At 41.8% G+C, this 24,272-nt stretch overlaps 1 protein-coding gene across 2 annotated transcripts in view; it reads right to left on the bottom strand.

Annotated features, from left to right (window-relative positions):
- Nucleotides 1-3,428: 3,428 nt before the first annotated feature.
- GRHL2 (grainyhead like transcription factor 2) overlaps nucleotides 3,429-24,272 on the bottom strand; it is a 61,470-nt gene continuing 40,626 nt past the window's right edge. Inside the window, exons 10-16 of one of the 2 annotated variants that reach the window (XM_042869248.1) lie at nucleotides 20,487-20,574; nucleotides 20,261-20,397; nucleotides 18,155-18,186; nucleotides 16,613-16,707; nucleotides 12,005-12,090; nucleotides 7,455-7,519; nucleotides 3,429-6,230 (exon numbers count right to left, since the gene is read on the bottom strand). In XM_042869248.1, the coding sequence (XP_042725182.1) occupies nucleotides 6,116-6,230; nucleotides 7,455-7,519; nucleotides 12,005-12,090; nucleotides 16,613-16,707; nucleotides 18,155-18,186; nucleotides 20,261-20,397; nucleotides 20,487-20,574 (618 nt within the window). In that variant the 3' untranslated portion in view covers nucleotides 3,429-6,115. The remainder of the gene's footprint in view (nucleotides 6,231-7,454; nucleotides 7,520-12,004; nucleotides 12,091-16,612; nucleotides 16,708-18,154; nucleotides 18,187-20,260; nucleotides 20,398-20,486; nucleotides 20,575-24,272) is intronic. The other variant, XM_042869249.1, reaches the window with a different exon arrangement.

The following is a 24,272-nucleotide window of genomic DNA, read 5'->3' as shown; positions in this document are numbered from 1 at the left end:
GTTGGCTCTTGCACAGCAGCTCATTCCAGCCAGGACTTGCCCTGAGCAGGAGGTATCGGCTCCGATCTCCGCCACCCTGCAACACAACACGGCTGCCCCATGCTGCTTTCACAACTGATGGGCTTTTGCCTCCTAGGCTCTCATTTGTTAAAAAAAAAAAAAAAAAAGATAAATGGTGGGAATCAAAATGGTTTATGAAAGTGTTTTACTGAAAGAGGCATGGGCCAGTATGCATCAGTGCCTTGGGCACACGGGGCACAGTGGGAGCAGATTTGGGTGCCCCATGCTCACCAAGGTGCTACTATCAGAATTTCCACTGGGTTCCCAGGACGCTCCAACATGCCAGGAGATCAGGATGGGAGAAAGTCAGCAGTTCACCTTTGCCTCCATTAAAGATGTCTACCTCTGTGTCTCTCCACTGACTGTAGGACATCAGTTCTCTTTAAACGAGGTGCTTCTGCTTGGTTACATGAACCCAGGCCGCAAAGTCCAGCCAACAGAGGAAGCAGGTGACCGCTTCTCTTTTGGTTGTACCTTGATGCAAAATCCTGCTGATATGGAGAAACCTATAAAGGAGAGGTGATCTGAGGGCTCCAGGCATGCTCAAGCTCAGCCTGTGTCTTTTCTAGACTTGCTGCAGACTGCCAGGGAGGAAGGTTCTGCCCTAAATCCTCTCAGGAGTTCAACTCTTCTCCTGATTACTTTGCTTGAAGAGCCAGATCTGGTGCATCAAGAGGGATCCTCTTTCTCACCCACTTGTTTGTGATCAGATTCCTCCTTCCACTTGAGAGTTTTTGCATTTGAATAATTAAGATAAATCTGATAATCCTGTCCCAGCACTCTCGTGAATCCTTCCCACCAAGGTTGGGCAATTTCACATTGACACTTAAACATTCTGCAGAAAAGTGGTGAGTTAGAAAGAAAATGTGTACACCTAGGAAATGGAAGACTGAAATACTACTGAAGTGTACAACAGATTAATTTTCCTTCCTCTCCCTATTAATCTCAAAAAATCCACTGAAGTGTACTTCCTCTGTTGGGATTCCTCTGCCAAGTTTGTTTGGTTACAGATTGAAAATCTGGGGCAAACAAAGGAAGAGAGAGAATGATTAATAAACTCATATCCATTTTGCTGATGGAAAGCTGACCTGAACCTATCTATTCCAGGAGAGCTGGACTGGGGCTGAAGTCATACCACTACTCTTACACCACATCTGTGTCACCAGCAGGCACTACCCAGAAGTGTAAAAGCTGTATGCACTGTTTGCTGATTATTTTGTTCAGTCTCTGCACTTGTTTTCTTGTAGCACAGGTTCCTACTTTCTTCTTATTGGTACACTTTCTGGGCTCACTCATAGGAACTCCATCCCCACGCCACAACAACAGAGATATTATCTCATACATAGGAATATTTATTTTTTTCCTTCTTAAAAATGTACAAAAAATAAAATAACTGTATTTACAGTTTATCAAACCCCTCTCCCAGTTGCAACACTATTAAGTTACATGAGCTATTCCTTAGTATAAAAGCACACTATTTATACATAGTTTGTTGTTTGTCAGAGCGAGGGCTTGTTACAAACTTTGGCACAAACACTCGTTTGTATCTTGTCTCAATTCATAGGAAATGGAAGAGCATATAAACATTTCATAAGCTTTACATTTAAGGCCCTAAGATACTCCTTCCCAGTTTCATACCAATCAACATACAGCTTCTCTGACAGCTGGAGGGCTGAGTTTTTACCCATTCATTTATAGCATTTAATCCGTCCACAGACTGAAAGAGGAAAATGTACAAGAAAGGCTCTTGATCTCTGAATTCCACTGACCAATGACTTAATGAGAACACACAGAAAAAAAAAGAAAAAAAAAAAAAAAAAGGAAAAAAAAAAAGAAAGAAAAAAGAAGCTATTTTCTTTGTAGTTAACATTCAGTGACAAAAAGTCCTCCAAATACCCTGATGGGAATGCTGCCATACATCAACGAAGTTTCGCTGCAAGGAGGCACTACATTTTGGGGGTATAAGCACCTGACTGTGTGAAAGGAAAGCAGAGTCTGAAATTTGGGTTTCTATAGCAAATGATCAAAAGGACAGACATAGTGCCGCATGTGCAGCAGGAACAAAGGCCAGAGCTTAGAAGGCTACTCTGCCTTTTGCACCACTGTCATAGTCTTTCACAGGAATCTACAGACACTGCACTGCTCTCGCTCTTTGTATGGAAACGATGCTGAGCAGCCTCGAGGCTGCACTAGATTCCAGCCTGTCCTCTTGTAGAAGGAAATCAGTTTTGTTCTCTTGAGTAAACAACCATAGCAGTGCCACAAAAGGAGGCAACAAAGACGTTCCTGTCTCGTGCTAAATGACAGCCAAATCTTACTTCCATTTAACTCTTCATATTTGGAAGACACAGCATTAATCAGACTTCTTCATGAAACAAAAGCAACACATACATTTTAAACAACAGACTGAGACTTTATGCTCCTTTGTGGCCTTTGAATGGGTCCCTCCTTCAGAAGTCTGAATTTTTGGTGCTGGCCCATCCCCAACACCAATGTCCTGATTTTGAGCAACAGACCCTCAGAGGTGGTGAACCCCTGTAGCTGCCATGACCAGCACCGAGGTTCAGTGCTTCTGCGGCAGCTGATGCTGTAACTAAACTGACCCAGTGCAGGGTGATTTCCTCTTCATAATTATTTACATGCTTGTGATGCATTTGGCATATGGAGCAGAAAAACAAAGTCCTCAGGCCCTGGCAGGTAAATGAACTTAATGAAGATCATCCCTAGCTAGCTCCAGTAGTTGTTCTAAAATATTCTTAGTGCCTGGATAAGTGCTATCCATCCTCCTCAGCCCTGTTCTCTACAGTGAGACTGTAAGATGGAGCTAAAGGCAGGGGGATCAGCTCTCTTGCTACTGACCAGGAATTTGTACACTTAGAGATATATTTAGAAAAGCTTTCAGTTAATCTTGGAAACAACTTTCCTTCCCTGGACAGTGCCTGACCTAAAGCTCCTAAAATGGCATTGGAAAGGCAGCTCTGTTCCTTAAGCTCCAGCATTTCCTGGAGCATGGCAGCTTTTGCTGATCCTATACTGTGGGTTCTGGTGAACAAATGTTTGACAAGCCAGCAGTGTGCCTTGCAGCCCAGAAGGCCAGCCAACTACGCTGCACCAACAGAGGGGAGGCCAGCAGGGTGAGGGAGGGGATTGTCCCCTTCTGCTCTGCTTTCGTGAGGCCCCACCTGCAGTATTGGATTCATGCCTGGGGCCCCCAGTACAAGAAGCGTGCAGAGATGTTGGAATAGGTCTAGAGGAGACCATGAAGATGCTGGAGCACCTCTCCTATGAAGAAAGGCTGAGGGAGCTGGTGTTCAGCACTGGCACAGCTGCCCAGAGAGCTGTGAGTGCCCCATCCCTGGAGGTGCTCAAGGTCAGATTGGATGGGCCCTGGGCAGCCTGAGCTAGGAGGTGGTAGCCCTGCTCATGGCAGGGGGTTGAGGATGGGTGTGCTCCAAGGACTCTTACAATGCAAGCCATTCTGTGATTCTACGATACTGCTCCTCAGAGCTGGACGTTGCAGCATGTAGCAGAGCCTAGCTCTAATTACCAAAGGGAATTCCACCTCTATGTAATACAAGGATAAAATACTAACAAGGCTGCTGGTGCTGCCAGGACAGTCCCATCCTTCTCTGTGAACCTCAAATTCTCACTGACATCCCCTAATGCGGCACACCACAACTCAGCCCCAGACACCACAGTCACTGATAGAGGCAGAACCTGGGCTCAAATCTTGCATGTATGTGATTACTGCTGAGCTTAGCACACAGCCTCTGCTGGGACATCGTGACCAACTGAGAAATCTCAGTTAAATTCCTTGGAATCCCAAACACCATTAAATAAGAGATAAATACAAGAACCAACAGCATTGCTCACAAGTCTTGTGTACTGGCCCCGGTTCTTAATGCTGCCTGTCAAAACTGTCCTGTTTTTTGGGAGTGGAAAAGTATCTGGGCTATGTCAGCAAAGACTTTTTATCTGAGTCTGAGCCAAGCAAAAATAAATGAAATTACCCTAAATCCACTGTATCCACTGTATCCAATCTAAGATGTCCATCCTTAAGCAATGTAGCAAAAGCATTTTACTGGGGTATGTATCCATAAAGACAATGGAATTACTACACAAGTCTGCATCAGGAGCAGAAAGAACACACAACAGATGAGTAGAAAGAGAGAGAAGACAGACAAAACAGACGCTTTGCCTTCCAGATGTGTATGGATTCTGAATGTGATAACCCTGACACAAGTAGCAGAGAGCTTCCATAGGCTCTGATAGTGCAGGAGCTTTGACAGGTCCCTGACATTTGTGGTTGAATATCAAATTTTAATGGGATGCTATCACTAATGAAGTTAAGAAATTGCAAGAGCTTGCAAGACAATTGATGCAGAAATATGATAGAATCAGATTGGTTAGCTTTTCCAACTACTTTGCTTGGATGTAAATAGCTCCCACAGCTCAAACCACGAGAGAAGGAGCCCCATTAAACTCAGCAGTGTTTCTTTACGTCATTAACCAGCTAATGAAAAAATACTGTGACTAAGTGAAAAAGAGTCTTTAGAAGGAAGAACCAATAAAACTCTAAAGGTTGTTCGTAGGAAAGGCCTCACATTTCTGCCTGTCTCATGGGATCCCTGCACAGTGCATGGGAAATGAAATGCTTACAATTGAAAACCACAGGATTGTTCACTGTGTGAAGAGCAATCTAAGACAGGAAGAGGAACTGAAAAGTAGAGAGACAGGTGCCAGGTTTGCATTTGCTGGGGACATCCAGGCCTTGGACTCCTTTCCTGGTATGATTAGGCTGTAGCTTTTCTCTCTCAGAATTCCTGTGACAGATGTGGAACTTGATGGTGTGACTGCATAGTTCACCCCTGGTTCAGATCCAGCCTGTAAAATATTTACATCAAGCCCAACTTTTTACCTCATTGAACTGCACTAGGAGTCAAAACAGAATCATTCCTTGGAGAGACAAGAGCAAACTCCCTTAAGAAGATGTCTGAAGTTTCTTGCAGTGTAGAGGAATGCTTTAATGAGCAGTTTGTTGGGGTTTGAGACAGGCTCATTTTGAGAGCCCTCGCTTCACTAAGAGAACAGGCCTCTAGGCACACCAGACACAGGGGTGCTTCTATGATTTGGTGAAAGCTGGACGGAGTACTCAGGTGTCTATGTTTGAGACCTGGGCACCAAAGGTGGGTCCCACAGTGACAGTGCACTCCAAATGCTGTAGCACTGTTTGCTCCAATATTTCAGTATAAAACTGGGTGGGCAGGGATGGAGTGCACAAATGCAGACTCAGATTCTCAGTACACACTCCTTAACAGATTGCAGAAATCTAATCTTCTAGGAAATATTCTGTTAAACCCTAAGCCCAGTACATACAAAAACATAGTGGCAATAAACGTGCCCACATACAGTAGTTAAAATATATTATTGCATATTATAAACATTATATACAAGGTTAAAATGGTTTCTTTACCATTTACTTACAAGTGACATTTGTAGCTGAATGCCTTACTTACAAGTCCTCATTGCTACATGCTGAGAACTACCAGAGGTATTTGGCAAGACTATACACCAGAGAGAGATATGGATTGGTCTGAGCAAGTGAACTCTGTCAGCCACTTTCCCCACCTTTAGCACTGGTTTTAGCGAGAGGAGAGAACTACTGGCAAAGAGATTTACATAAGATTTCTGAAACTGGACCAGCAAAGTTCCTCACTATATTTTAGAATGAGCTTATCCACACTAAAGCATGGACTAAAATGCTGCATTTCGCATTTGCAGTGGGTCATCTGATTACAAATCTGGGGGCTGGTAACTGCTTGTACAATGGAGAGTGGGGAGCAATAAATAAGGGACCAGGTTAACATGAGTGGCCTTGTGCTTGACGAACCCAAGCCTGTATGCAGTAGGTGTGCATGTGCAGAACGGACAGTATTTTCAAAGCAGTCTTGTAACAGTTTCTCTGATCAATGTCTGTCAACTTCCATAGGCATCTTCTGCTTTCCAAGAAGAATGAAATGCTGTGGGTTCTTTACGAAAGGGCTCTGGTCTGAGGCTAGATCTCAGTCAGTGTGATCTTGAAGCCTTCAACCACGCTTTCCATGTGCAGGATGAATGTGTCCTCATTGGAGTAGTGCTCAATAATGTTGTCATCCATGTTTACCAGGATACTGGTGACAAAGGCAAAAATCAGTATTTTCACATACCAGAACAGCAAAAGGGAAAGCCATGCACTCCACTGCATGCACACACTCCACTGACTTCAACATGAAACAATAAGAGACTCCAGCACGTGCCAGTACAGGAACAAGATGGGAAATTATCATCAAGGTCTGCCCCATAGTCCCTTCTAGCCTCTGGATTATAGGTTGCAACTTGTGAAAGTAGTTAGATATGTGTCAGGGCTGGGACTTTACGACTTTACCCACTTCTGGAATTGCCTGCAGATGCACACCAGATTTGGTGCAGACTCTGCCAGCATTTCCTATGTGCAGTGCCAGATCCCCCAAGTGCATCTCTCTTTCTACTCCCCAGCCATGCCACAAAAAAGCTGCTCCTCCTCCATGATGTGAGTCACTGACATGGGAAAGCAGTGTAATTGGTGCTGTGCACACAGCTCACAGAACTCAGCTCGGGTGCAAGAGTACTAGTACAGGTGTATAGGAGTGTCATCCTCACTCTTTACCATAAAGGATTTCTTCCAACAAACACATCTCTTGGAAACAGTGTAAGAAAGAAGCAAAACATGACAAGTCTCACCTGTATTTTCAAAAGCAAAATAAATCATCAGACAAAACACTGCCCTAAGTTACAGTTAGAGCCAAAAATAAATGAGTGACTTAAAATGATGTTGCTAGAATATTGATGTTATTTAGCAGTAACAAAAAGTTAAAATAGAGAGATTCAGATTTATGATAAAGCGTAGTAGCCTAGCTATTATAAAACCACAGCTGTGATGCTCATGTCTAAATTTACTCAGTTGAAACCCTGCAGCAAACAGCGCTCTCCCTTGTGCTTGCCTGCCTTTCAGATTCAGGCAGCGGCCCATTTCTTCTTAATGCTGCAGGGAAACTCCATGCTGCATTCACAGCAAAGGCTGTGCCTTTCCCATAGCACTCTCCACAATGTTATTAAGTATATAGCCTGTAAAACAGGCTTTACGCAAATACATTTTCCCAACATAAATACTGCTCCTTCACAGTAAGCCTATGAATGCCAGTCAGAGAGAGGCTGGATGTTTCTTCTTTTGCCACCGTTTGCTTTTTCCATAGACAGTAAGATTTTAGGGTTGTGGGCAGGTCTCCTAGAAGTGTTTGTACTGTCTAGTATAATGATGCCCCAGGCATAGTTGGGATCCCTGACTGCCACAGTTAGTTTACTTATGGCTTACTTACCCCTTTTTGCTCTTCTTATAAAGTTTTGCAATCTTTTCCACTGGCAATCCATATTTCTCAGAGATCTGAAATCATCAAAACAAAGGAAATAAAGACTAATGAGGAATAGCACCTCACCTCTTCGCTTTACATAAGGCAATTTAAACACTGTCTCTGCAAACTTTGACAGGATAACTATGAAGAAAAGTCTCAAGAGAAAAGTTACGACGACATTATATCTTTATTTAAGGATGATTCAGGGAGAAATAATCCTAAAAATCTTCATTAAAAATACTGACTTTTCTACCCAGAAACTTGGAGACTACAGTTTTCACAGATAATTTCACAATGATAAATCAATCATTGCCTCAGCATTTTCTACTGATCTGCTTGAGAATTAACACACTCCCCAGGTTCAGATGCTACCCAGGAATTTCAATCCCATCAGCAATCTTTCTGCCTTTCCTTACTCTGATTTTCTGGACTCATGGAAGCAAATACTCCTCATCCAAGGCAGAAGACAGGTGAGCAGCAACACAACAGGACACCTACTATTTCTCAATGGCATTTCAATATCTGTTAAGCTAACAGGACCCTTTGTGGCACTCCTTTGGCCTGAAAAGTATCTTCTGGGTCCCTTTTCTGGTGGGAGGCCATGGTACTGCACAAACCATATTGCTGGGGAGGTGGCTCAATTACTAGGGTTGCAAAACGAGAATGCTGTATCACAGAGCATCACCTGAATGTGCTCATAACGAGATGCCTCAGAGAAGTCTGTTAACATGGTAAGGGACTTTTAAAATCAACTCCTTTACATCCACTCACATGATAAAGTAAACAATATAGCAAAACTTTGAGTGAAGAATATAGCCAATAAATTGCCAGCATCAGCAAGCATCCTTCACTGCAACGTTTTGGCCTTAGTTTGCATCAGTGTGTTGGCTCACTCTAAAACAAACCTATGGTGCATTCCTGGAGCTGATGTTCCTGAGAACTGAGAGCTTCCTTTCTAAATTATGACTTTTCTTTGAGAGAATGGGTCTCACCACTCACACTTTAGAATAGGATTGTCCCAAGAGGAAGAATAATTATGGAAAAAGGACCTTTTAGTCAGTGATTAATGAACTGTGGTATGCTACTGCCAACAAAAGTAAGCTTCTTGCTCTTCCCAGGTTAAATGAGGTTGCAGCTAAATAGCTGACTCTTTTCTTCTGCATCAGAGAACTGAAATGCACAATTAAAAATCCACTAAAACCTGTCAAACATCAATCACTGTGAAATCCTTTCCTTGTGTTTGTGCTCAGATTGCCATTGAGAAAAGTCATATTTTAGAAAAGTAAATGAAAGCAATTATGAAACAGAAAATGAAAAGCAAGCAATGGATAAAACTCAGCATCAGGGACAGACTCAAATATTCTCAGGTTAAATCTCAAACACGGCTCTCATCCAGACAGCTACAAAATTAATTAGCCTGTACCTGCCTACATCACCTATACTTGTATAACTGCCATCTTGCCTAACACAGAATTTTCTATTTAGGAAGTACAGCATAACTCCCAGATATGACAAGCCAATGAAACTTTGACACCGCCAACAGTTTCCTCTGCTTGCAGTTTCTATCTGTGGCTAACAGGGGATGATGTATTTAAGGAGTATCTGGTAGGGTTCACCAGACCCACTCACTCCATACCTCACTTTTACTTGTGCCAACATGTTTCACTGCCCTCTTGGATACTGTGCTGGAGATACGTGAAAATGTCACAACTCCTGTGTGAATATGAGGAAATGCTGTATCTTCTTTGGCACCTTAACCCTGAAGCTTAAGGATATTGTAAAGACCAACGCTGAAGACTTGATACAAACATTCTTTTCTCAAAGAGGCTTACCAGCAGTTAATATACAGCATTCTGCACGTTCCAGCATCAAACTTTCCTAGGATACTTGCGATGCCTAACACTCTTGCATATCAAATGTTGCTCAAAGTGGTTTGGGACCCTGGGACACCACTTCCTACACAAGCTATGAGTGGTGGGGCCAAGAAAGTCTTGCTTGTCACACTGCCTGTGACAGGTGTGGGATTTATATGATATGAAGGGATTAGTGAGCTTTGGGAAAGACTTCCAGCCAACTGACTAAGCACATTTCTCAGGAACCCCTAAGGATTCAACCAATTATACTAAATGGTGAGCTGTGGAAGCACGGCTTGAAGCAGGAGAATGGGAAAGCCTCCCACTCAGAGGCTCAGAAAGCAAGTCTCCAGTACAAATGTGCTAAGTCCTGCTGCAGAATCTGAGAAAGCAGAGAGCTAGCATCTGCTAGGGCATCTCACTTAACACCTTTTTCTGAAACAGGTTTGTTGCCAACTCAGGGGGAAAAACACTACTGCCAACCTCCATATAAAACAGGATTTTGTGTCTGATCACAAGCATGCTACAATACAGAAATAAAATATATCTTTATTTGGAGTATTTTCCCTTATAATCTCTATTGTGAAATATTCTGAGCAGAGAATGCCCTGCTTCCCTTAGGATGCCTGAAGCTGTGGGACATCCTTCAGAGTGGTACTGAAATGACAGGCTGGTTATCCCTTTGGGCTGCAGCCCCCTGGCAGGGCAACTCTGTCTGTAGCACACATCTGATTGCAGAAGCCACCAGAAATGCTTTTTCTGCTCAAGTCAGGATGACACAAAAGACACAAAAATGACCTGGGCTGGTAAAGGAATGCAGGAAAATATCTCTGCCAATTTATTCCTATGGATTCCTCTGTTGCCCTAAATAGGTTGGAAGAACACATACATATAGACATGTACAATAAACTGCGGTCTAGCAAGCTCTGTTGAACTCAGCTGGTTTTAATTTTAGAAAGACATTGGAAGATGCTTGAATTTCCCAGTTTAGATCATCCTCTGTCATGTTAGACTGCAGCACCTACTAGATCCAAAGAGTTAACCACTTTGGATGGAATTTGGATGAGTCTGAAAGCAGGATTTGGATCTGGTCAGTCACCAGATCTTCAGTTTCTTGAATCCTTGCACTGAACTTAGAATTGAGTATTTAGGATGTGCACAATTACAAAATTGCATTATTTGCTGAAAAGATTGCAGAGAAAGTAGTTAGGAGTATATAATTTGACAGCTTTTTGGCATTCACTTATCTACTATATCCTACCAAAGAGAATTAAAATTTTATGAATGTATTCCTTCCAGTGATCTGGGACATTTTACAACAGATTAGATTTCTCTGGTGCCGAAAACATGCCACTGAGTTAGCAGCTGTGCTGACAGAAGTATACAGAAACCTTTCCTGTTTCTGGACCAGCTTTATTTTTATGTTACAGAGTAGCTGGATACAGGCATTAAGAGGCACAGAATACCGAAGATAAAATGTTAACGTTAGCATGAAGTGTTATGGAAGAATTAAAACTTTCTCTTAACTTTCATATAAAGACAAGATAACATCATGTTCCAGTTTTACCATGAATCAGATTGCAGCCCCTTCAAGTGAAGCCTTCCTATTATTATACATGTGCATTCTGCACAGGTACAGCTTTAGCAAAAGAAACATTAGGCCATTTCTGTAACGCAGCTGACTCACCTCGGAGATACCCTGATCTGAGTAGGTGCTTGAGACAATCCCAAAATCCACAAGATCTTTTTGTCTTGTACTTCTGGCCAAGTAACTCAATCCTTACTGCACTGTATTTGATACGTGCTACAAGACACTGATGATTTTATGCAAGCACGAATATATATACTTATAGCACTCAGCTGAGCTCTCTAGAGGCATTTTCCTCCATTCCCATCTTCTCAGGCCAAGCAGTTTCTCTCTACAGGTCAGTCTCATATTAGTTCCCCACCTAAGCAATGAGACACACAATTGCTTCTTCATCCTTCCCCCACCAAATTCCACACAGACACTAGCCATCAGCTCATATAAACAGTATTAACTATAAAAATATCCACTCACAACCACAGATGACATGTAACAAAGAAAAACTCAAGAGAAAGATGCATCTTGACAAAGAGACAGGCTTGAGCAGGTCACAGTGGGAGCTAGGGCTGGATAAGGCATGTGAGACAGGAGTATGAATGACCTGCCTGCATTGGCTCATGACCTGTCCCTTGTGTGCTGAGACAGCACTGCACAAAAGCCAGATGAAATTCACATGGAAACAGTGCATCTTTGGTCCTCTTCTTTAAAAGATGGCTCTGAATGCACCAATGAGCACTGCAGAACATTCAACAGGTTCTGAATCAGCAGTTCAATAAGAAGTGTTTCAGAAAACGAAGCCTTTATTTCCCCGCTTTCTTGCCATTGCTTAATTACTGCCATTCCTCAAGGGTTGGCTCTCCAATAAACCAGTTCTGTGAGTCTATTTTATCTCAGTAACTTGCTGACAGCATTCAGTTTAGAACATGTCAACATTTCAGAGATGTGCTCCGAAAAGCCCTTAAGCTTTTAATATATCTGAGAATAGCTTCATCTCTCTATTTTATTTTATCTCAGCAACACACTGAGAGTCTCAAAATTTTCTTACTAAGAAAGATAAAGTAAGGACATTGGATACTTACCGCTTCCATTAGCCCCTTCACTGTGGGTGATTTCAGCATCAAGGCATCAAACACCTCATCTGTCTCCTTCCTCACATATAAAAGCACTGAAACAGAAAAAAGTCAAACTTGGAGCAAGTCCAGCCAACTAAACAGATGAAACACCTCACATTGAGTAGAAAAATGAAATGCTGAAAATGGTTTGCTCTAAAAAAAAAAAGAGGAATTCCCTATCAACAGTGATCCAAACACGGAAAACACACCATGGCTGCTCTGAAAACACACAAGGGAAATGCAATGAATTTAGTTCAATGTGGGAAATCTAGGCATTCAGGAATTTAAACCTCCATGTACGCAGAGAAAAGAAACCCCAACAAAAAATGTTTTGTCCTGTGACAAAACATGCAAGCAAGGACTTCCTTTTCTTGGCTTGCATCTTCTCCAAACTTCATCCAAAAGACTGGGAAAGACATTAAAAAAAAAAAAAAAGGCAAAACTACATGGCAAAAGCAAACTAAACAGGTACAAAAAGGTGACCTGTAGCCAATCCTCACAGACAAGAAGCAATAAGAAGGAAAATAAATGCTAATCACTGACAGAGAGACTTGCTGGTTATCTGGCAAAAGCAAAGCAGATGTGTATAAAATAAATAGAAATAAACACAACTGAAGACTGTACCAGCATGAATTCAGGCATATTTGCAGCAAATTGTAGCTTTTTTGCCCATGTTTTCAAATGATTGGAATAAGGCTTAAAACATGGCTGCCCAGATCAGTTTCCTGTCTTGGTCTACAAAACCAGGTGTCAGAAATAATGGCAATTTTTGCATCTTCAATTTAAAAGTATTAGCCTCAAATTGGCTCTGCATACCTGTTGTAGCAGTCTTTTTACCTGCATTTGGCATTTGAAAGAGTCCTTTTTGGTGCCAAAGAAGCTGAGATAACTTTGGCTCACAAATTAAACAATGGTCAGAATATAAAGGAACAAAAATTTTCACAGCAGTAGTTAAAACTTGATTGGTTTTGATATTCTTACTTGCATGAGCAAGCACTCTTTTCAAATGTTATTTTTATTTGTACTGACATATTTACTGTTTCAGTAATACTTTTCTTGCAACTAGAGTTTCAAACATCTGAACCATCTGCCAACCTTAGTAACTAAAAACGTGTCTGAAAAGAGGAAAAATCCCTCAGTCTGAGGCTAAAGATGGGGTCACGGTACAAACCAAGCACTCAGCTTTAAATTGCTCTGTTGTGTTTGGCATCTCAGGGAATGTTATACTGAATGAAGGATCCATTACAAGGATAGCAGGAGACTTGAATCACTATTACACACACAGAGAGCCAGGATTAGTAAACATATTGGAAGGGAGGGGTGTTGGTTTTCTTTCCCAATAACAGGTGTGAAAAGCCCAGTTTTGATTCACTAGCACGCTTTTCCATAAATGACTCCTGGCAGCATCAGTGCCTTAAGATCCTGCCTCCTCTCTGCTCTTGTGCTCCATTATTCTGGCCCCTGTGAATCCTCCTGCACTGCGAACAAAAAGAGCAGATGCATGTGAAAAAATAGCCCAGTTCTGTGAGCTGTTCTTCAGACTGCCCTCTGCTCCAGTTGCCAAAGCAGCCCGGCAAACCTTTGTGTGATGATGTGACTCAACCAGCACTAGCAGCCTGTGCACCTATTGTCACCACCTCCACGCCACCTTGACAATCTCACTTCAAAAGCAGAGACTGCAATATTTGGGGGAAAAAATATCTTGCATCAGGCAGTGAGTTATTTTTGACAGAGTAAGACAAATTCAGATTTTCCTAATCTCTGCACTACCTGGACTTGGCTTTCAGTGTTCTTGTCAAAGCTGCAGCCCACAATACTCCCTAATGCTCTTTAGATGTTAAAAGGAGTTGCAAAAGGCAGAAGTGACAAATTTATCTTCAGGTACTTAAAAAATAGCACTGATTCACAAAAACACACCAGTAAGCAGCTTTTGTTGAATGCAAGGCAGGCTGTTGTATCTGGGAGATTTCTGGAAGTCAGGCCACTCAACAGGGGTTTTAAACATGAATGTGAAAGAACTATGTCAGACAGCTCTTCTGAAAGTGTCAACAGCTTGGATCTCAATTGGCAAATCTGCCAAGGTGGAAAACCAACAGCAGACATGGCAAAAAGGAAACTAAAAACGTGATGAGAGAGGAAGTCCTCTACTCAGACTGGCAAGCTGAGCACAGGTGTCACCAATGCCCAGCCTCACACTGAGCAACCAGGGCACTTTGTCAACACATCCCTGCATGGAGATGTGGCACATTTTAAACAAGGAAAGTAGGGCTGGTAGCTGTCACCAGGCTTTCCTTTTCTACTCTTGGAGTTTTCATTGATCGCCCAGATACCAGTTCTTCAGCTAAAAGAGTTAGAGAATGTATTCATAGGGATGGTACACCAAACCTTATCTTTTTTGAACCCAAAATGGTTTAAGTGTTTAACACAACAGAGAGAAAAAAAATATGACAGGCTGAGAATGATGAGATTGGAAACCAACCTGATTTGTAACAGGGCTGCTGGATTTATAATGGGAAACTTCCATTGAAATCTGCACATAGTGCACATTAACATCCTCTACATTTCTGTGTTGGGCACTTGTACTTTCCACAGAGACCAAGGACATCAAAGATACATTCAAACAGATGCAGCTATCTGTGTGAGAATATGAAACTTGTCTCACTGATGGTTTGTAACCCCCTTCATAACCCTATTCTCTTGAGGGCTGTCCCTTGGTACTTAGCTCCAAGAGGCAGAGGGGAAACAACACACTGTCACTCTAACTCTTCATTTGCACTTGAACCCCTCACTGGGCCCAAGCTTCTAGAAATGCTGAACTGGGGAAAACAAATGGAAGAGTAATGCCCAGAGACTCCTGTGGCAAAGACAGTATTGATAAGTGGGCAGACTCAGCTGGAGCTCTCCATCAGTACAATCCCAGATGTAGGGTTCCTGATGGCAGGAAGCTCACCAGAGCAAAGGCCATGCTGGAGGAGGTTTGGCCTCCCGCCAGCATCGACCAAGTTGCAACAAATACTGAACAGGAAGGGGATGTGAAGAGAGCATCCTCCAGCTTCTCTAACTCCATGCCTCTCCTGGATTTAATTATTTAGCATAGTTTTGTCGTCAGCTGAAAAACATTTTTTTCTTTTGCATCTTCCCATTGAAATAGTTGCAATTCCTGGACAATATTAAAACAACTTACCACAGCAAAGGACAGGAATATTCAAAGCAAAGCAATATCTCCCTGCAGGCACCTCTCCAGGCTTCCAGCTGGGAAACCCAGGTGAAACTGCAGTAAAAGACAGTTCTTAATGCAATCCTTGTGGTTGTCCCCTTCTGCTTGATGTAGCCCAGAATGATAATGTGAGTTTCATCAAGGCCTTGAATCAACCAGATGCAAGCCTGTGGTGAGTGCTGATCTCATATTATTCATTGAAAGGATTAATTAAAGGAAGAATATGCTTACATTCATTCTAGGAAGACACTACTCTCTGTCCTGTAATCTTGTATGCTTCCCTTGGTGCAAGCATACTACCTCACCAACAGAAAAAATTTGCAAATACAGGATTATGGGAAGTTGAGTCTTACAAATGGTGTAGCTGAGAACAACCGAGCTCACTTCTATACCTTGTTGCCCTGTTGTCTCACAAACTGATAGGTGAACCTCAAAAAATGAATGAGCTTGATCTACATGGGTTGGTCAAACCCCAAGATTCTCCAATAACCTTACATGACAGAACTGATGAGATTGAAGGAATGGCAAATATTCTTCAGAGTGCCTAACTACAGCAGAGCAAGGCATTATCACATATAACTTTGTGTTGTAAAATACAGTTCACAAAGCATATCTTGTGGACAAAACCACCTTACATTCATCCTTATCTTCTCGCAAAGTTGACAGCTCTATCTAAACCACTGTTTCAATGTTATTCAAGCTAACTTGCACTGGTATGAACTTGAAAATGGGTTAGACTGATAGAGCACATGAAATGAACACAACTGTGGTAGTATTTTCTCAATGCAGCGAAGAACAGTTAAGGGAAACAAACTTTTAAATAACTTAGCTATGTCAACTGGAGGATGTCTCTCCATGCCTTACATTTCGAATTGGGTAGAAAAGTTCTGAGATTTCATTCAGGCTAATCTCACTCTGCAGACAGTACAAGCTTGCCTGTGTAATGTCTCTGTATCTGACCCAGTGCATCTTGCATATTGCTTGTGATCCCAGCCAGAACAGAAAAGATGAGCAGAAGTTAAAAATAAACAAACACAGACTCGCTACTGGAACATTTCTGAACTATGTAGTTTGGCCAAGGGCCAAGAAACCTTCTAATTTTTTTGCATCTTCTACACTTTTGTCCTGATCCCTTCTCGAGATTGTGCATGGTTGTCTTTTTCTGCTTTTACATCATTATTAGCAATTGCTGAAGTGCCACCTTGTATACTGGGCAGGTGTGATGATATCTTCTCCCATCTGTACTATGTTTGTATTAGCATCAAACAACTGTCTTTGTCTAAGGCAGACGCACCTTTCATTGTCTGAGAGTAGGACTCCCAGAACAGTAGTTTTAACCACTAAGAATTGATAATTACCTCTTTTCAGGCCTTCTTCTTTCATTTGTTTCAAAGGGGATGGACCAAAATCCTCCTCCACAGGTCGGAACATCCTCTTGACCAGGACACTGCTACTAGAAAACACACAACAGCGGCCATGTCATGGAAAACTGTGCTCCCACCAACAGGAAAGAGACAACAGCAGCAGTTACACTCAAAGTACAAAGGTACTCTGGCAAAAGCCCTGCTACCTACTCAAGTAACAGACCAGAAATTGCATGGATTTAGCTTTTCATGCATATCTGAACTCTCCAAGCTTCTCAAATTGCCTAGACTGACTGACTGGGACAGGTGACAGGAAATAATATATTCAGTGTGACATATTATTTAGAAAACACTCAAGACTCTTAACTGTTTAAATACATATTTAGGCACTGGAAGAGTGGGTGAGGAAGAAGCAACTGAGTAAAGAAGTGAATTCACATTTGTATATGCATTCATCTCTTTTGGGAGAAATGCACTTTGCATTCTCTTTTTGGAGAGAACCTTAGAAAATACCAAAAGCATTTCTAAAGTCCAAGGCCGCACAGCACAGTGAGTTTCAAAAGGAGTAACACCTGGAGCCAGATCCAGCCCACAGCTGTGACAGGCCCTGCCAGGGAGCTGAGGGCTTATAGCATGATGGCCATGAGAGAGCTAAGGCTTACATGGTTAGTGCAATAACACCCTTTGTTGCTCAAATTCCACTGTGAGTCTTATGAAGAACATCAGCTTCACAGAAGGAACAGAAAGGGCCTCATGTTTTGAAGTCAATGTTAGCTGTTGGTGCTCAGCCACCACCAACCACAGTCCACCTTTTGTGACCACTGGTGAGTTCAGCTGTCTGTCTCCAAACTCTCTGATTGGAGTTTGCTCCCTTGAGATTCAACCAGCTTAGAAAGGCGTGAGGGATGCATGCCTCATAGTTAATACTGGCTGAACTCCAGCCACACATGTTCAAGTCCTTGTTTTGTGACTCTCTATTTTAGAGACTTTCTGTAATTCTTCCAGTTCCTCTAAAGCCAGACAGTGAGCCCTCCCATTTCCAATCTTCTCCCTTCCCAGGATCTCCCATTCTATTTCCTTTCTCTTCTGATATTGGGGCGTTTGCTCTGCATTTGCTCTATTTGTCACATACACAAGTGCTGTTAAACAGCTTCCAGGAATGTGAGTGAATTTTAGTGCTTCATTAAACAATTCATGGTTTTATGATTATTTGAAGACCATTACATAAAAGACTCTTTATTATCAAATATATTGCCCTAACCTTGTGTTGAACCTTACAGCTCTTCAAATTGTTTTACACAGAAATGTAAGAAAAAATAGGTATGAAAAGAAGACAGTTCACATAAAGGGAAATTAAGCTGCTATACATTAAACCTTCTCTCTACTATTTCTACACAAAGTATTCACCTATCATTGGTGATGAGAGAACATGAGGAAAGGGGGAGAGTGGGATCAGTATTAGTTCATATTTTTATGCCTGCTTTCTGCGAATTTGTACTGCCAACTGCAAAGCCGATGAAACAGTAAATGTCTTACCCTTCTCTCTCATCATCTGTATTATAGTAAACCTAGAAGGAGAGAAAAAGAATTATTCCAAAAACTGACACATGCCTAACAAAGTAACTTTGAATGGGAGAAAAGACAAGTGGTTTGCAGGTTGTTAATCTGTTAAAAATCCATCTTCTATGAAACACACACATCTCCAGTTCTAATTTTGGTCAGGATAAAGTGCAGCTTTGAAAAATAGCTGTTGAATATCATCTATTTGAAATATATCTGAGTATTTTGACAGACTTTGTCCTCTCCTCTGGTTTACATAATTTTTCCATTTATTTTACAATTTTCTAAATCAGATCACTAATCACCCAAATTATCCTTAATATGATTTAAGCCACAACACTCAAAAGCTTTTTATACGTATTTAATATTGTCTGAAAACCTAATTAAACAATCAGGACCAATATTAAACCAGAGCCCAAATGGAAATGCAATTGCTAATGGTACAGATGATCTTTTTGCACAGGCTGTGGGCAGGAGAACAAGTCCAGATCACAGTTTTGTGTAAATCAGTGGGACCAGATTTACAACAGCAACAAATATGGCCAACAGGAGCAGCAGAGGTATAAAATCACAGCCCATGACAGAAGGCTTTACACAACAGTCAGCCAAATTCCTCATATAATGCCTGCAGTGTGGGTCTGTACCAAGAAGAACACCCGTATTTCAGCTGCTGAACTACTGAGCCAGTGTGGGGTGAAGGCAGGGCATTGGAGCCCTGATGAGATGCAGCACACATTTGGCTGTCACTTGAAGGTTTGACTTCTGAGCCTGTACAATTTGTACAGATTAACACTCAGAGGTGTGTGCAAAGCTGAACTCTACAGTATCTGAAATGCATTTTAAGTCCAGGAGCTACAAAACACTGTCACAATAAACTGTTCTAATATTAACCAGCATGCAATACAATTTTAAAAGTTCAGGCTAGTAAGAACACTGATATTACAACTTATAGAGCAGAAGACAGGGCTGAACATTGCCTAAAGCATCTTCCAGTTATTTGGAAAATTATTTACAGGATTACATACACTGAAGAACGCTTCCACCTTCTTCTGTTATGAGACAAATCCACACTCTGTTTTGAAAGCCATGAGGACAGAAGGTACCAGCACTGATATGTGAGTGGGCGTCTTTCCAATTTGGGAGGGCGAGTCAGTGACAGCTGTGATTGCAACGTCTGCACTCTTTGTGCTCCGCTCTACCGCAATCCTCTCAGCTTTACAACAAATAGCAATTCAAACTCAGTATCATTTAACCTTCATTATTTTAATGTCTTGCTGTGAGGTGTCTGTAAAGTTTCATCATCTACTATTTATCTTTATAAACACATATAGAAATGTCTCATTCCACTTCCTGAGAAGCTAATAAATAACAAGCTCATATTTGAAAAAACTGTCAGAGCTGACCCGAAAATTCAGGTTTGCAATTTCCCACCAAGTAATAAAGTAGGTCTTAAAAAGTCAGGTCAGGAGACTTCCTCATACTTACTGGTGATAATGATTCCATGACTTCAGCACTAAGCCGAAACTAAATATGTTTCATTATGCATCAGTATGATGGAATTTTACTTCCCATACTATACTGTATACTTCCTTCTAAAGAATTGCCACATCTCCAGGTGATGCCTACAGAGAATGGGCGGTCGTGTTTCATAAGCCTACCCTTGTACAATGAGTTTAGTCTTTGTTTTCAGTCTTTCCAGACAGGGAGATCTCTTCTGCCACCAGGTGGCACTTCATCTCATCAAGACAAATCAAACCTTCAAAAAAGACTTCTAGTCACTCATACTACTAGTCCAAAATTCTTGACTTCTTCCATTCCTTACTAGCAAAAGAATGTCAAAATCATAACAAACATAGAATAGTCTGTTATTAATGAAGTATACATTTATTTTTGGGCACCCAGAACTAAGAAAAGCATTTGTCTCCTGCAAGCTAAATTATTCACCAAGAGCTGCATTTACCAAAACCAAGAGCTGAAACAAGCAACCACCAATAACAGTGCTTTGTATTTATACAGTCTGCCTCAGAGCACATGCAGTCGGATGGCAGGTGGGCACCTGCTCGTCCCATTATTATTTCCTACCTGTCCAGTTCTTTGTAGGTTTCCAAAGTGAACGTCTGGTATGAAGAGAACTGGCTGGGAATCCAGGTCAGTCATTGTTTTGAAGAAAGTTATATCACTCTTTTTTTGCAGAGGGAGCGCACTCAGCTTTCCTTCAGCTGCTGGGAGGATCACAAAGTAATGCAGCTATGAGAGAGGGCATGCGAAGCATGACTTAGCCCAAAACAGAGAGGCCCATCTTACTCACAGTTATTACAGGAGGCTTGGGATGCTTGGCCCTTGCCTTTCTTCCTATTCTGCTTCCTTTCTTCATCTCGGATTTTCCTTTCTGCTCCCTGATGCAGAAAAGACAACCCACAGATATTATTAGCCTAAGAGGAACGAACCACTGAGAGCATCATGCCCTGCAATCAAAAATGCACAAATGAAGAATGGTTATCCCATTACAGCTAAATGCAGCCAGGCTGCTGGGGAGTGTGGATGGTCAGCCCACTCTCTGTTAAGCACCTGTATCTGAAATTTAGGCTGGCACCTAAATCCAGCAGCCCCCAGGGTTGAAGCCAGAAAGAGGAATAAACCAGTGTGCATCACTGCTACTGGTGTGGAGGAGATAGGACCAATGGCTTCAGCAGCATGAGATCTGGAGGAGGCCTGTTGCCAACACCCAGCACAAAGGGCTTTGTGCATCCAGCATCTCAGCAAAGGATGGAGCTCTCAGGCCACATAATTCATGCGTGTACATAAAGCATCTGCAGGATTCTGTCATCTTAGATCATGTCTGTGCTAAGCTTTTCCCTAAATTCCCTTCCACCCACCTTGTTTTGGGGGTAGGATTGCTTTATGCTGGCCAGCTCCATAAAGTCCTTTGAGATTAGCCAGTACAAGAATACTACACCAACAGCTTGTTTTCAATGCAAAGGCTCATTACAGAAACCTACAGGCATTTCAAACAGGGAGAAACCCTGGAGAAACTGGAAAGCATCATAACATTACCCTATTAGGTCCCAGGAACTCCTGGGAAGTTGCAGGCCCCTGTTGTGTAAATACTTTCTTGGTAAGTTTAGAAAATAAAAGTTGTTATTGAAATAAAAAGCAGTAACACCTCCTTTGAAGTTCTCCTAATTTACATTATAAATATGAAAACAGTCATCTTGTGAACTGTATTAAAGATCCATATGCTCCCAGACTATCGGCATGCAAAACTTAAGGATTTTTTACGAATTAATATTAGAAGTTTCTCTAAAAGAAAGCAAAACATTTTTTCTCAAGAAGGCAAAATTCACACATAAGCCAATGAATCAAGCTCAAAAAGGATTAAAGAAAATACCTGATTCTGGCTTTAAACTATCAGTGACTTTCCAAAGGAAGAGTGGTGGAAGAAACATCTATTTAAAAAACATGAAGGTGTCCAGCAGAAACACTGCCTTTGGACCCAGGCCCCAGCCCAGTTCTCACTGAGATCAGCCACAGGTGTTGCGTGAACTCCGAGGGATTCAGAGTTCTGCTCTTACCAAAACTGCTTACAAGGCTTCCTGCTATTTGACGAAGGCAAAAATATGCCCCACTGCCAGTGTTCTGAAGGCCTCACTCAGCCCTACCTCTCAGTGTCACAGCTGACTGCTCGCAGGTGTTGGGACAGGCTTTGAAAGCAATTTTTTTTTCACACGGCAGCAAGCAGCTGTTTCAGAAGAGCAGAAGCTGAGGAGGACTCAGCTTTTTATACACAATAAATAATGCATGTTTTCAGACCTTCCTCAACTGTCTCTTTAACTATGAGCCCAGGAAAGTATGGCAGCTTTGTCCTCACATGCTTAAGATGCGACACCCTGCATGTGACTGCCAAGCATGGCAGCCTTCCCTGCCTACCAGTATTATTGGTCTAACTTCAGCAACGCAGTGACTGCGATTCCTAAGAAAGCCAACAATCTGAGGCAGGCTGGATATGAAGCCTACTGACATAAATGGAAAGGTTCTCACTAAAAATGCTGGATAAGATAGAGAAATGCTTGGCAGTTTAAAAGATTTGCATAATATAATCCACTGATACCACCATTAGGAGGCACAGTGGGAGGTGAGACAGGATGGAACTGCTTCTGGACCCCCAAAACCACCTGCTGGCCCTTCAGAGCAAGGAGCAGCCTATAAGGCACTGTGCAGGGCCAGCCAAGCCTGCACAATGTATGTACTTGCTACAGGTGCTGACACAATGGACCACAACAGGATTTTTGCATACCAGTATTCTTGCTGGACCATTTTCACAGCAGAGACATATGACATATCGAATAAATCAGAAATTGCTTATCAGGACAGAATAAGAAATAACCCTGTCATAGGGGGCTATAAATCAGGCTCTGACCAGTCAAACTACATAGGGAGCTTTTCATTTTTCATTGGTGTCTGGAATGTGTACAGTGCAACTCGTTCTACCGTCAACAATTAGCAAAACCCAGCCTATGAATTTCTGCTGATTCAAAATATGGTGTTTTTTTTTTTCCCCCCCAATCTTCAATTCCTCCAAGGTTATGTCTTTCAAGGTGTGAAGCACTCTAGCTCCAGCCCAGCAAAGCCTTTACCATCGTTAGGCTCACTCCCATCACCACCACAAACTCACATGTACACCTTTTTCTAGATGAAGGCCAAAGAATTCGCACCTGGTAGGACAGACGCATAGACTGCAGCCTTTTTCTCTCTACAGCTGAAGACAAGCAGGTAATTACAGTTGCTCAGTACCCTTTAACAATCCACGGAAAACAACTGCAATTTTACTTTGGAGTGTTTGGATATTTGCCCAATCAAGCGCTTCTGCTGGTTTTTAGCAAAGCTAATCACATATAGAAAATCAGAATGTCCCTGAATTACTAGTTCCTTCACACTCAGTGGCTAAAGCATCTTGCAATATATAAATAGGGCTGGCAGCAAGTTTCCTTGACAACATACTTAAGGAATAAAAACTATATTCTCTTATCTTAATGTAGCATAAGAGATCTGCATGTGATAAAAAAGACCTCAAGGGTAAAACGGATTAGCACTGAGAAAACAAAATGTGCACTGTAACAGCTGCTTTCAAGACTGTCTACTAGAAAATAAACACAGAAAAAAGGTTGGAGAATGAAGAGGGAACAAAAATGATTACACCACTTGCAGCCCTCATCTGCATACATTTATATTACATAAAGAATACATTGGATCTGTGTGGCTTTCTAGTTTAAATGTAAAAGAACACTAAATTTCAGTAAGTGCTCAAGTGAATACTAATAGACAGAAAATATGTGCTACTTAGCTAGATGTCGTTCTATTTCTTCAGATACTCTTTCCACAGCGTGTGTGCTATGTTTCAGCTGAAGGATGTATTTTATCAGCAATGTTTTCCTTAAAACTTACACACATCTACCTGTGTTTTAACTAGGATAAACACATCTACTGCTCTGAAAGAGGCACCACAGCTGCAGACAGACCATTTATAAAAACAGACAAAACAAATACTTCTTCGTCTCTGTTTCAAACTAAGATACATTTCAGAACTTCAGTGGGAGGAATTTACTGTGCAGTTCCCCTAATCCAGATAATTTTAATAAATCAATCACTTTTCTTACCAGCTTCTCTTTGCGGTTGCCACACTGGGGTATAACGGTTCAATTCAGACTTTTAGAATGTATCAAATGATCATATGCTTGCTACTTACAATCCCTCCATAGTATTTTTTTTAATTAATCACGACAAATTGGACAAAAAATTGTCTTTGCTCTGTTGCCTTTACCAAGCAGACACTAAATCCTGTCATTTTCACTAAAGGGTGAGTATAAGACCTGGAGGAGCGACCCTCCACCCAGCATCGTGTCAGCCACTGCCAGGATATATTCTGGCACCTTGAAAAGATGGCCATGTCCAGCTCCATCAGCTGTCTGCAGCTGAGTGCAATGTGCAGTTGTGAGAAACACAGGATGGCTCCCATGTGGACAGGAGTGCAATCACCACGCTGAGCTGGCACAGGAGTTTTGATTCTCCAACCATTTATTGACGGACAAAAGCATAA

Source organism: Lagopus leucura, unplaced genomic scaffold, assembly GCF_019238085.1.
Source record: "Lagopus leucura isolate 7727_CA_CO unplaced genomic scaffold, USGS_WTPT01 Super-Scaffold_100002, whole genome shotgun sequence".
NCBI classification, from domain to species: Eukaryota; Metazoa; Chordata; class Aves; order Galliformes; family Phasianidae; genus Lagopus; species Lagopus leucura.
The sequence above is the reverse complement of the archived record's forward strand: the minus strand, read 5'-3'. Positions and strand labels throughout refer to the sequence as shown.